General features: G+C 38.9%; 2 protein-coding genes across 4 annotated transcripts; one reads left to right on the top strand and one right to left on the bottom strand.

Annotated features, from left to right (window-relative positions):
• The first annotated feature begins 271 nt into the window (after positions 1-271).
• Positions 272-3,408, top strand: nme4 (NME/NM23 nucleoside diphosphate kinase 4). 3 transcript variants are annotated; one of them, XM_044330667.1, is made up of 5 exons: positions 272-501; positions 1,433-1,563; positions 1,657-1,758; positions 2,073-2,185; positions 2,322-3,408. In XM_044330667.1, exons 1-5 carry the CDS (start codon positions 366-368, stop codon positions 2,440-2,442), a joined length of 603 nt encoding a protein of 200 aa, XP_044186602.1. In that variant the 5' UTR covers positions 272-365; the 3' UTR covers positions 2,443-3,408. The 3 variants fall into 3 exon arrangements, with proteins under 3 accessions (XP_044186602.1, XP_044186603.1, XP_044186604.1); XM_044330668.1 differs by lacking the exon at positions 272-501 and adding an exon at positions 1,162-1,293; XM_044330669.1 differs by lacking the exon at positions 272-501 and adding an exon at positions 1,162-1,340.
• Positions 3,409-4,067: 659 nt separating this feature from the next.
• On the bottom strand, positions 4,068-11,968 carry eps8l1a (eps8 like 1a). The gene is made up of 14 exons (XM_044330666.1): positions 11,880-11,968; positions 10,915-11,032; positions 10,690-10,748; positions 9,494-9,629; positions 8,267-8,355; positions 8,103-8,177; positions 7,880-8,028; positions 7,577-7,783; positions 7,220-7,328; positions 6,976-7,116; positions 6,731-6,878; positions 5,961-6,123; positions 5,151-5,283; positions 4,068-4,694 (listed from the first exon to the last, which is right to left on the bottom strand). The coding sequence occupies exons 2-14, from the start codon at positions 11,030-11,032 to the stop codon at positions 4,608-4,610; spliced, it is 1,614 nt and encodes a 537-aa protein (XP_044186601.1). The 5' UTR covers positions 11,880-11,968; the 3' UTR covers positions 4,068-4,607.
• Positions 11,969-14,080: the final 2,112 nt, after the last annotated feature.

The raw sequence follows: 14,080 nt of genomic DNA, 5'->3' as shown, positions 1-14,080 counted from the left end.
TGAGTTCCAGGATCCATGTTTGACTCTTAAACTCACAGTCACCAGTCCACTGTTACTGGCTGCAGTAAAATGAAAAGTGAAGATAGAAATATGCTCCACGAGATTCTGGGAAAAGTTTATTCAAAGAAATCCAACAAATAAACCAGAAAGGTTTGTAAATTAAACATTTCCGAATTCAGTGTGAATGTTGGAGCAAATAGTAGAAGAGAAATAGTAGACACACCTCTGGCATCACTGGAGTTAAACATGTTTCAGACAGTCGGTGCGGGGGGACAGAGAGGGGGATGACTCGTGAGTTTTGATTGAGAAGGGTTGACTTCTGTCTGTGGTGTCTGACAGAACTGAACACACGTCAAAACACGGTCATGTTGCAGCGGTGCGTTTTTAAGAGGATCCTCCAGCAGATTTCTTTAGGGAATCAAGAAACCACCAAAGTTTTGTTTGGGTTTCCCACCGCGCTGCTGAAAGGACACAGAGCTTCTGCGCACAGGAGCAAATCAAGTAAGTGACTTATAGAGAATGTATTTAATCGATTTTTGGTTTTGTACATTTCATTTAGTCTTTCAACCACTTTCAAACAACTTGTTCTCATTTTAGAAAACTCGAGTGGAAGGACTAGATGGCACTCTTCCAGGACATAAGAAAACTGTCTATTTTTAATATGTGGTGATGAAATACAATATATTCCTTTAGATTTAATGTGTTTAACATGATTTGCACAAAGTCTAGGCGACTTTACCTCCGAGGCGCACCGTTTATTTGTTCCAACTTTAATGGGGCCATTTCGAAAACAAATTTGCTCGCCAAACTCAAGAGGTCATGAACTGGAACTAGGTTAGAGGCACAGAAGATAGTGATGATGATGATGATGATTGTGTATGTGGGTATCAGCGATGCTGGAGAAAAGGTGACCTGCGGCGTGCGTAATCTGCCAAAATCTGCGCACACCCGTGCGTAATGGCCAACGCACAGAAACCGTCCAGTACGACACCAGAACCTTTTTCTTCAAACTGAACTTCCATCCAGCCCGTTAACGATTCGCTGGACTTTACTGGCACAGAAAGTCTTAATGTGAAATACCAGTAGAGTGACGTTCTCTCGTGTTGGGTCACGTGTGTATTTAATTGATCGCATGCAGTCATTCATTAGCTCGTGCCTGGAGTGTTCACAGCGGCCAGCTGTGTTCACAGCTGCCAAACTACAACTAACACCAAATACATACAATATCTAATGTGTTTAGTTTCGTTCTGCTCACAGAGATAGTTTGTGTTTGACATCAGCAGAGCTCAATGTGTGTGTAGTGGAGGCGTGTTCCCTTGTAGTACTGTGGCTGAATTTGGGTCAATTTTTGTCCTCTTCCCTGAATGTCACTAATATGGCAGCACGCGAGGATGATGGTTAACATCAGCATCTTTTCTGTCTGTACCGCCAGGTGTTCCAGATGTTAGGGAGCAGACTCTTGTAGCTGTAAAGCCAGATGGAGTTCAACGTCGTCTTGTTGGACAAATCATTCGGCGTTTTGAGCAGCGGGGCTTCAAGCTGGTTGGCCTGAAAATGTTGCAGGTACAGAAGTCAGAAATCATGTGTTTGGCAATGTTTGTAATGTGCAAGTTTTCTGTTTGTTTAATTTGAACTGTGGCTGTCTCTGTTGCGGAGGTGTCTGAGGATCTCCTGTCTCAGCACTACTGTGCACTGAGGAAGAAGCCCTTCTATCCCAGTCTGCTGCATTACATGACCTCCGGTCCTGTGGTTGTCATGGTGAGGCCCCTTCACTTCCATCATTTCTATCATCATTAATATGAGTGAATTACAGTTATATTTTTCTTCACCTCTATGTAATTATTGTCTTTGAAAATATAACAAATACTAGTCATAATGTGCATATATTGATTTATAATGGTTTCTATGTGATTTTCATCACCTTTCTCATTGGTCCCATATTGACATTTGTGTTTTATAAAATGACTGCTACTGATTTAAACCTAATACACAGTGTTTGGGGTGTAAAGCTGCTACAAATATAAGTCTTGAATAGCTTGTTTTCAAATGTGTGTTGTTTTATTCTTGTTTAGGTGTGGGAAGGGCACAATGTAGTCCAGACATCACGTGTGATGGTGGGACATACCAACCCAGCTGAAGCCCAGGCAGGCACAGTCAGAGGAGATTTCAGCTTTCATGTCAGCAGGTAACCTGGTGTCATTTGATCTCATTATGTCCACAGTAAGTTTTAGGATTGAGCAATAAACTTTTTGATATGCACCTATTACATGTGATTTTTATGTCTTGGAGGTAAAATCATGATGTGCTTTGGTCATTTAAAGGAATGTGGTCCATGCCAGCGATTCATTGGAGGGCGCTCAGAGGGAAATCCAGCTGTGGTTTCAGGGAAAAGAGCTCCTGAACTGGGATTGCTGTGACCAGAGCATCACCTGTGAGGTGTAAAGACGCCGAGAGTCGAACGCAGTGAGAATCAGTAATACTACCTCTTCTCCTGCTGCTGCTCAAAAGCTCTTTCTCCTCTGACAATGTGACCACAGCGAATGAAAAAGATTTAGAGTTCCTGCCAAATAATTTACCTCAGCAAGTGCACTTACAATGAAATTTTTTGTTGAAACGAATGTCACTGAGATTGTATAATTCACGCTACATTAGCAAGTATATGTTGTTACATCTTTCATTGAACAGGTTTTTGGTCTCAGGATGAAACGTGTATCATAATCATTTGTCCTTCTGTCCCCTGCAGTGGATGCAATATGTGTAAAACATTGACCTGCAGTGTGGAAATATGCATGGCAGATGTTGAAAATGTCAGTGCCTGATTTCCAACTAAAATATTTGAATTGCTTGTGGATCAAAGCAGATGTGACATCAGAATGTATTTCACAATCATCTAATATGTCAAGGTCCTTCTGACAAATGGCTAAAATCTGGTGTGCTTATTTATATGTTAGGCATTCTGGCTTCTATCCCAAAATCTTGCACAGTAGTCTAAATAGCTAGAGAGAGTCTAAACAGATTTTATGTTAAAATTGACTTAATGTTAGATCGAAGTGCTACCAATCAACATAGACACAGTGTAATCTAATTTTATTTAACAAATCTTTATTGCCTATTCTGTAAAAATGTAAGAACTGACTTTCACCATCTGTAACTGCTCTGCTGTATGATGATCATGAACAGCTTCTATTGTACATACAAACTGTTACACACAACCTGCACTCAGCTCACCAACTATGATCCAGCAGACTGATGAAGTGTTACATAAAGTTTCTCATCAACAATATTGCCACAGAGAAAAAAAATACACATTTTTCAAGAGATTGCAATCCTATTTTTATGTAGTAGTGTTGTTTTTATGAATATTGAAAAGCAATTTAATAAAGAAACTAAGTTAATCATTCACTTGAACTACAGTATGTCCTCAAGTGTAATTATTCTACTTTGAGTAAATCTGCGTAACTGAAATCGTTAAGTAATCCTCCTACCTCTGTTTAAAACCACTGTGGAGCAGAACAATGAAATATGAGGCTGAACAGTCTCAAGTTAAGCACAAAACTTGAGAATAGGATTTGTCTGAAATGTGAATTGTTGAGCCAAAATCAAATTATCACTCTTAAAACTAGATTTGACCTCTTTGTAGAATTTGGTGGTGCTTCCAGTGTAAAAATGTATTTATATAACATGTTGTTGTGCCCTGCACAGCTTTACATGATGATGGTAATGATGATGATTTACCTCCACCTGCTATTGTTAGATGCAGGGGAGTGATTCAGATTGTATATGTTGACATCTTCAGTGTCACTTGCTTGTAATGACTTTAAATCAAACATATTTTTGCTTCTTTATACAGAGTCTTTATGTTTTACTCAATATGAAACATTAAATGATTTATTTAGAACATCTTTTTTGAGAATTCATAGTTTAACCATATAATTGCTCAATGTCAGAATATGAAAGTAATGGTTGCTACAAGCTCAAAAGCTACGATACAGAAATACACATTCCTTCAGACAATGTCGTGTTTCCTTGTTTCACATTATGTCATAATATGCACCGAATTACAATGAAAAATCATTAAATATGTTAGTCTCCAGAGAACATCAAAGAAAAAGTCGGGTCTCAAATTGTATATTTATGATATATTTGGTCAATAACAGCATCCGGCTGCAACAAACAACATTCTTTTAATACAGGTTGATGTGCAAGCAATAAAAACTGTAAATCAACAGCTGACTGTTCTGTGGAGTCATAAACATGTTTATCAGAAGGCTCATTTCATGGGTCTTGTAGCTCTAAAAGCAGTCTTAGTCCGTATTTGTAGCACTTGCTTTCTTGTGGTTAATGTCATGTTTCAGGTATTGGCTAAACAGTGGATAGTAGAAATACTTACACATTGTTAAATATATGATGAAAACCAAACAAAAGGATAATTTTAGTCAACTCTGGCAAGGAGGTTAAAGTCTCTGTCTTAAAAATCAAAACACAGTTCGCTTTGGCTGATGAATCTGTAGCACATGAGAGATATAACAGCTTGTATAAGCAATATTACATTTATGTCCACTGATCTTTGATGCCACGTCTGCATCAGTGGATGTTAGATCGCTCTATCACACCACCTCACTCTCTGATTTCAGGTCAATCTTCAGCTTTTGCTTCTCCATCACCGTCTCCAGTTCTGTGGCTTTGCGCACATCCTGAGGAAGAAAAATATCAAAGAAATTTTCCTTTTTTGGCAGATGAAAGAAGTTTCCCAACTGGCTTAGTCCATTATTTTGACTCTGTCATTTGAAGATGACCTTTGCACTGAACTAACAGCTCTTTATGGTCATATTTTAAACTGATGTTTGTGAAGTGAAGGTCAAATTAAAACACACCCCTTAATATCAGAGTCTCTAGCAATTAACAACTGCAAAATCTATCCACAGTGACCACTGAGGTAAGAAGCTAATGTGTATTTCTGCAGTCAATGTAGGTCACTAATAATGTGGTACGTAAGTTGGTGCATAAGCCAAGGCTGAGCAAATAAGTGGCTCAGAAAACATGAACCCAAGCATAACCACACACACACACACACACACACACACACACACACACATACACATATGTACACAGACACAGTAGCCTACATCCAGGATGACAGACAAACAAACCTCGAGAAGGGCCTTCTGCACCATTATTTGGCTGTAAACTCTTACACCTTCCTCCGGTGACACAGTGCGGAGCTCCTCCTTATTCAGGGAAAAAAGCTGCGCTCCATTTAAAATGCCCAGACTCTGGACTGTCCTAACAGAGGAGGGAGCAGCAACAAAATCTGTGTTGGTGTCTGTTCAATTTTATGGAGCTTTCATTGTCAAAAGTTCAATTACAGTGTAACCTGGAGTATATTTGTCAAATAGAAATTGTTGAAATAGGAATAACCTAAGTTTCTCTTCTTTAGACTTCTTAATTTTTCTGTTGCATTTAGTGCCATCAAGTTTCCTAAATGTCCTCCCAGCTCACTGTTTATGTTCAACTCCAGCCCTACTCAGTTCAGAGTTGAGTATATAAACAGTAGCAGGGAGGAAATGTTGACATTTGAGGGCGCTATTGGGCACTGTGACAAAATCAGGGAGTGTACTTGTGAAAGCTGCATGCGTAGCATGTACAGCAAACTGCAATAAAGTGTGAAGATAACTTTTTCTTCATTGTTCTTTAGCACCTCATTGTCCAATAAGCACCTGAATACAACACACTGAAGGCAAGACAGTGCTTCTCCACTTGACCAATAAAAATCTACTTCTTATTTTAAATTGCCTGGTATAGGTCATGATGCTCTTCAGTCATTTTCATTTGTCAAATTAAAACTACTTCAGCATAAGACAAGTAGATGTGGCTATAAATGAATAAATAGTTTCTAGAAACAGGTCTTGTTCTGAATGAGGTTTCTGGAAACTGCCTGAGCTGCCACTGTGCATACTCACTGCTGACTGAAGCCCTTGGCAGTGAGCCAGGCCTCCACCTCGGCAGGCGGTGAGTGGTAGTTCAGTGGACTAGAAGTGTCAGCTGTGCGGGGGACCACCAGAGGACGGCCCGAGCTTCTTTTACCAGCCAGCCGCTGAAGAAGCTCATCATTCATTATCAGCACTGCAAAAACACACACAACATCATTTGCATGTAAACCAGTACGGTATAAAGCATGGTGAGTCTGAGCATCACATTGCTCCATTTCAAGATTAGTGCTCAATCTTCAGGGTTGTTTTGCATTTAAATGTGATACATGTTCATGAAGGTTTATGACTAAATTTCTAAAGATTTTTAGATGCGCCACATAGTCAGAGGTCTGTTTATGTCCAGTTAGCTCTATACAGACAATAATGTTCAACAAAAGACTACACCTGCCTTCTATTACACCTGTGCATGTGTAATCCTTGCTTCCACATATGATACATTTCATTTATATTTCTTATATGTATATTTCTTATCATATCATACTGCTTCTGCTGTTACATGCTGAAATATTCTACTCTCAACATGCTCTTAACGTATTAAAAATTAAGTGTGTTGATTGAGCAAATTGCTTATTTTGTTCATTCATGTTTATGGGTTGCAAACTCCAAGAAGTTGTATACAAGAAGCCAATAGTTATGTTTGCGATCTCACTTGATATTCTAACTAACAAGCCCCTCCTATGTCTGTACACATGATTTGCTATCATAGCTGAGCTCACATTTAACATGTATGGGTATGTTACCTCGGTCATCGTCTTCTCCGTGCATTGCTGTAGATGGTAAAACCATACTCTGAGGTCGCATTGTTGGGCTTGTAGCTGTAGGAGTGGTCCCAGCTGGGCTTGGCGGAGCATATGAGAAGTACTTTGACTGAGGAGTAAGAGGCACCTTCTGTTGTGGAAAAGCAGAAATGAGTAAAAACTGTAAGATGACACGAGACAAAAAAGCTCAGTGTGTGAAGTTTTTAACATCGGGTCCATACTTTTACCTTTGACTCTCTGCGTGCCACTGGGCTTTCTCTCCCAGTATTATTCAGAGCTGACAGAGGCTCCAAGATGTTAAAGGGAACAAATCCTATCTGGTCAAAGCGATTCCGACACTTCCACCATCGCTTTGATGACTCAATGACCTAAAGAAAGATAAGACACAGATCATTCAAATGTAGTGACATATTCCAAGAATGTACCTTTACGAGTCAGTCACCATCTGTAATTCTGATTATGAAGTTGTACCTCTAGTGTTTCTCCTTGAAGCACTGAGAGTTCACTGCTGTTTCTAGCCACAAAATCATAACTGCAGCAGAAAAGTCTCTCACCCTCTGGTGGGAGCCCATTTCCTTCTCTGAAATAGAAATGTTTAAAAAAAACAACAGATTTGACAAAGTTATCACATATCAGTTATTGTAATCTCTGATGAGAGATGTCCAAGTGAGTTACCCTCTTAACAGCGTCCAGACAGATTTTATTTGGCAAAATACTGTTAATTGCAGCCGTTACAAATATTACTGGCATTTGTGCTCCCACTCCTCATTTAGCATAACTTTCCATACTGAGCTACATATTGTAAAAAGAGCATCTCTACAGTCTTACACTTCATCGGTGCCTTCAGGTCCCACTGCTGTCTGTCGAGCTCGGTCATGTAGAGTTTGCGCCGCCCTGCTTTCTCTGACGGCATCCTGTTTGTGTTGTGACTCGATGGGATCTTCCAAAGGCTCGCCATTTGAATCAAACATATGAGGCTTCCATCCATCCAGGAAGACAGGTGAGTATGGAGGAACAGACACACTAAGCTGTGAACTGGGAGAGATGGCGAGAGGGTTTGTTAGAGCAACATGACACACACACACACATTCCAAAACAGAGATTTATACACACATACATAAACACACAGACCAGTGTGAAGTCCAGTTAGGCCCTAATGAAGCCCAGAGCTCTTTTTCCTCTTCAGTTAGATGCTCCTGGAGAAGTGAAACGGCACCAGTGGTCAGAGCAGGACTGACAACTGTTGCACCTAATGCTGGCCCTCCAGTGGTTTTCACCATCTGTGAAAGAGGCAGTCACTACAGTCAGCATCACACAGAGAGAGAGAGAGATTGAAACATTTAGAGAGACTCACCAGTCTAAGAGGCACAAAGACGTGATGCAGCAGCTCCGGCGCGTCAGGCTCTGAGATGGATGACTTGAGACGGTCCTATATAAACCAGGAAATTAGATCATGCCATTCTAAACACTCAAAAGCTATTCTCAGTTTTCATTACGTTACAAGAGAGCTAATCTCACCAGCAGACTGAGGGAGTATTTGATTTTCTGAAAGAGGTCCACGAATTCTTCCTCTGATGGGGGACAGGCTTTCATGGTCAACAAATCATCTGCACACAGAAGAGCACAATCGCAGCTACAACCAAAACGACCCAATACAGTATACATATAAAACACAGACACATTATAACCACAATACAATCCATGTTGATGTTGGTCTTGCATTCATTTTTCAAACTTGGCATACTTAAATGTACAGTATCATTTGTTAAGTGCTTTTTGATCATATAGAGTGATATGCAAGCTGCCAAGTGCAAGTTAACTAAGTATTTAACACTTTATGAGTGGAAGGAATTGTAGAAAATAGAAATAATAGAAACTTCCATTGTTTAAAATGTGTCTAGGTGTGGAGTGGAATGCTTGTTCTAGCTTGTTCCAGCTAGTCCTCGCCTACTAGACAAAGCCAGTGGTAGTGACTAATAAAATTTGTCCTCTATTTCTTCATGAATACATTAATTGTCTTAATTGTTATATAGGGTCACACCTATCCCAGCATGCACTAGCCAGAAACCTAGGAAACACCCAGTCATGTTGCCAGGCCAACACAGGGCGTACACAGATAAGGGACAAACAGTATAACTCCCATTCACACCTATTGACAATTTGTAGTTTCTAGTGGTGAAGAAACAGCAATATACATAGAAAGATCAGGCCTGAGAGCCAAATCTTATCACTTTTCTCTTTACTAATCTTGATGTCACAGTGGAACAGAGACAGCCACTCAGAAATCTAATTTATCTTCGATCTGAAGATACATTTAAAGTGCTTCACTACAAAGTTTTCTTGTTACGCTTACTGCAGGAAACAGTCTTCTGAATTATCTGAAACATTTTTGGCAACCTGCCTGTTGACCCGCTTTCATCTTGTAAAATAGTGTCGATACTACTATTGTCTCGAGTTTCCTGTCTCTATACTCTTCTTCGGCAGCCTTAGCCAGCATTCTCCAATCTGCTACCAAGATTTATCTGTTTCAATCTTCCCCTGCAGTCACCAAGCACCTCCAAATAGCCTCAAACCTCTGACTGCTTCATTTCTGAGGGCCTGTTCAAGCTGTGTTATTCATGCACAAACAGTTACCTTGATTAGAGCAGATGCTTTGAAAGGTATGTCTTTTATCTTGATATCTTTGTGTAACTATGACATCAGTACTTAGTCAAAAGGATGGTATAAAAGGATATCAGTTCTCACCATCTTGGTTCTCCTTCTTCTTGCTCTTCCTGCTGCTCTTCTTCTTCCTTTGGTTGAGGACACTCTGGGCCTCGGCTGTCTGCTGCAAGCGCACCATGAATCGCTCCACATCATCAAAACAGTGGTTCATAATCTCCTGATGAAGGTTTGACACATACAGTGACTTAGAGAGACTTACAGAAATTGTTTCAATAAGTTAATAATTCATAATGCTGGTCAGTTAAACAACATACAAGGAGTTGCACTAACATGAAAGGTAGCATATATTTTATATTCATTATGCTTAAACTGTTCAACATTTGAGACTGTGAAAGAGGCATTGATTTCTATATAATCTTCTATGTTGTGTGTTTCTGTTATTTTGTCCACCTAGAGGAACACTATCACCACATGAATCTTATACAACAGCATCACCACAAACTACAGCCTCAGATATAACCATTACCAGCTGAATTAACACCTCACACTGTCTCAACAAACAAACTGAACACTGTAACCTTCACTATTTACTGCAGGGCTGTATCACTGGATTTCAGTATATTGTAACTATTAGTCAAACTCAGCTGATGATGTAGACTTGGCCTACTCAAACTAAAATAAAAATCATCTCATGATCATCTCTCATCTTCATATCTGTGATAATCCTCTCTAACAGGATTTTATGGCCATTGCAGCACCATTAGTGGTTCATTGTAATGTCACCAATCATAGAATAGTTAACTAAATGTCTAAAATGATATTTTAATTCTGTATAAATATTTCTTTTTATATTCTGAATTTCTTATTCCTTATGTGTTTAACATGTACATATTTCAAAGCTCTATATTCATTCAAAAGTCAATACAAAGGTCACTGAAGGTATTTTCCTTCGGTAAATATAGAGACATATTAAATAATCTCTTGGCTCTACACCTCCCACACTAAGTCTGCCTCAAAAATCTATATGATCAGTGAGCAAAAGTTCAGTTTTATGTATATATATACATTGAAAATGTTACATTTCTTTTTTATTTTGATCAGTAGACAATAGACAATGGTCTGGGTTTTGTGTTTACTGACATAAACTTTATGGGACCACATAAATCGCTGTCTCCTTTGACTTTAAGATCTTATTGTTTATTTGTAAGCTGTATTCTTAAACCCACTGACCCACACATATAAAAAGGAAAATCTAAATGATATATGCAAGCACATACCACTTCTCTCTCTGCATTCAATAGAGATGTGTCGTTTTGCTCCGCACTGGCACCTTTCTCTGAGCAGAGGAAGAACAAGGTTAGTGATACAAACTAAACTATCAGGTCAGCTGTAAATAACATGCAGAGGAAGAAAAAGACATTTTCATGGCAACAGTACACATACACATAATATACATGTACACAGATCATTTAGATAATTTAATATTAGGCAGATAATTTTACCTTTGTTAAAATCTGTGTAGGTGGGTAGGCCACCAGGAGGAAGCTGCTCCTCTGGAGTTATCATGACTCGGACGCCTGAAGGCTTTCTAGGGACCACTGGAGGAGGTGGTCCAGACATCTGTTGTGTGAGGATAAAACAGAGTAAAATTAAACATAGCCTATACATAGAATAGGGAATAATATTTAGGTACTATAAAACTTTTGCCTGAAAAATGTTTACCGGTGTATCACCTTTCTGTGATGTTTCCAACACCTAATTTCATGTTCTTTGGGAACTTAGTAATACCTTTTCTCATTATTATTTGACTATGATATATAAGTTTTGCTTGTTACTTTGCTTTTTTTTTTGCTTAAAACTTTTGATAAACTTTATCCGACTGTTTAAAACATGGTCCTCTCAACTTTGTCTAGACATCATACAAAATGACAAATGAGTGCTTGATATTGCCACATTCCATGAGTTGATTGTAGGAATGCTGAGTATTTAGTGTGCATACTCACTGTAAGTGACCGATACACACTACAGGAAAAACCACTGTCAGCAGATGCATAGCATGCAGATGACACAACCACCAAAACTTAATAGAGACACTGTCAGTTCATCACAAGTTTCTGCCATGCAAACATAGTGTAATGTTTTACATCTCTTCTGCTCATCTTCCTGCCTTTCTCCCTCATGTAATTCTTCTTCCTCTTCCAATCTACTGATGAATCAGTTTATACTGCATAAACTAGTTCAGTTTCTCATAAAATGCCAAAGTAATAAATATTGTAATGTATCAAGATGAAGTGAAGCTGCTTCCAAGTCTCCACTCAGCAACATATTATTGACACAAGGCAGCTGCCCGTCATCTGACAGGTGTATCTCTCTCTCTCTTTCTCTCTCTCCCTCTTTCTTTCACATACAAACACACACACACTATTTACATAAAGTTAAGACATGCAGTCTAGATTAATCACTTTACCTTTTGGTTAGAGTGTTTAAATCCAAGTTTCAGAAACCAATCCTCATGCAGAGCTGTATGTGCACTGAGCTAAGCTGTTTACACGAGTCCGTCCCACCTTCTTGAGATATGCAGAAACGAGAAAAACGAGTCTGGCTTTCCTTTCGCAGCTAATCTGTGTTGCTTTCACTCTCCTCTGACTATCTGATACACACACACACACACACGCTCCCTCCCTCCCATTCTTCTGACTGCATCTTTGTGAGCTTCTCCTTCCTTATGACAGCCACTTCTATCAACAACTGCCTGTAGCTTGTGCCAAGGGGCTAATGTGATCTGCAACACATGCTATTCCAGAAATGTAATGCAGTCTACCTCAAACTCTCCACCTCCACAAAGTCTGTAAAATTAAGTTTCGTTTGAGACTACAATAACAAAACATGTGCCAAGATAAGGCTTGACAGAGACCAAGGTAATTAAAAGTTTGAATAGGTAATAATTAAAGATTTAAATGCAATTTATGATTTTGATTTTCCTGCAGAGAGAATGTTGAGTTTTAGTTAAGATGACTTTCGTTTGATTTCCCTTCCCTATGAGGTCGTCTGTTTGTGGCCACACAACCACCTACCAAACACATTTAACAATAAAATCACTTTATAAGGAAATAGAAAAAAAGAAATAGTTTGGCTGTGAATCCTTTAATCAACTAAGAATCTGTCAAAGAAGGTGTAGTGAACGAAAGAAAAGTATTGATAAAAAAAAAAAAGTAAATCCCTGTAAAAACTCATCAAGATTATAAAATCAAATAAGAGAACAATGTCTGAGGGCTGTGCTGACTTTTTAAGTACTGTGCAAACATTGAGTGGCCGACAGTAAATATGTTTGCCAGAAAAAAAAGCAAGTCTAATAAAAATGACATGTGAGAAGGTGCAGTGCTGCTGGCTCATGTAATCTTCAGCATTTTGACAAACTCATATTGAATTAATTAGCAAACATACAGTGATAATAGAGGTAATAGTTGGTGTGTCTGTTCTTGAAGAAATTAATCTGTCATAAGGCCCCAGCCAGACTTCCATTTTCTTTCTTTTGAGCATACACACCCATAATGGATGCTACTGTACTGTGAAGATGTTTCAGAGTACGAGTGATGGTTTTTAATGGGAGCAATCAACAGTCGAAGAAGACAGAGAAGCAAACGTCCAGACAAGAGGTTAAACTATGAGGGGATGAGAAGTGGGTCTACTAAACATTTAAGTTAAAACAGTGTCTTCATCATGATTTTAACTTCTTACAACCTAAAGTCACTAAGGGTCTGAAGATAAGATACTCTTGGATAAGAGGAATTTAAAAGAGCCAAGGACATGGCATTTGGGGCACACTGAGCATTTTTATGCTGGTGCACAGTGACACCGGCTGGCCGTTACGAGTCCTACTACCTGAAGACATGCTGTTCATAATGAAAATCTGATGGTTGATGGAATTGGCAAGTGTAGAGGAGAAAGGGGAGAAATTCCTGAACCACTCACTGCCACACAACCACAAAGCATAACAGATTCACCTCTATGCTTCATGCTTTCAGCGCTTTGTTCTAAAAAGCCTCTAATTTTGTACTGCATATTAAAGACATTCACTGTGTCTCAATAGCGTACTATACTTATACTACAAGTCAGTCACACAAATCAGTTAAAGTACAAATACAATCACATAAGACATAATGGAGATATGTGAAATGGGGATATCCTGTTGAGCTATCTGAAGCTTGAGAATAGGGGCCCAGACACTAAGCAGATAGTATTTAAAATATATGTTTACTAACACATTGTCTAGATTTAATTTACAACCTACAAAACACCTAAGACTAACCTAAGACCCTAGGGTATGAATCACTGTTTGTAGTTATACAAGATATTAATGTTCTGTTTAGATTTGTATTAAAGGAATATGGAAAATTTTACAAGCATTTTACAAGCACTTCTGTCAAGGACAGTAATAATAAACAGGTGGGGTGTACTGCAGGTATATTTGGATGAAGCCTCCCTGCTTTGGGTCAGTTATCTTCATTTTCAGGTTAGTTTCTCTGCTTCTTGGAGGATCCAGTGTGTGTTGACACCCATAAATGTTTTTATGGATGACGTATTTACTCTGCAAACTCTCACCTGGCGTGAATTAAAGCTTGACAAATCAATTAAGGTCTTGGCTAAATGAATTATCTAGCAGTCTGT

Source organism: Thunnus albacares, chromosome 17 (genome assembly GCF_914725855.1).
Source record: "Thunnus albacares chromosome 17, fThuAlb1.1, whole genome shotgun sequence".
Lineage (NCBI taxonomy): Eukaryota > Metazoa > Chordata > Actinopteri > Scombriformes > Scombridae > Thunnus > Thunnus albacares.
This window is presented reverse-complemented; position numbering and strand designations above follow the sequence as displayed.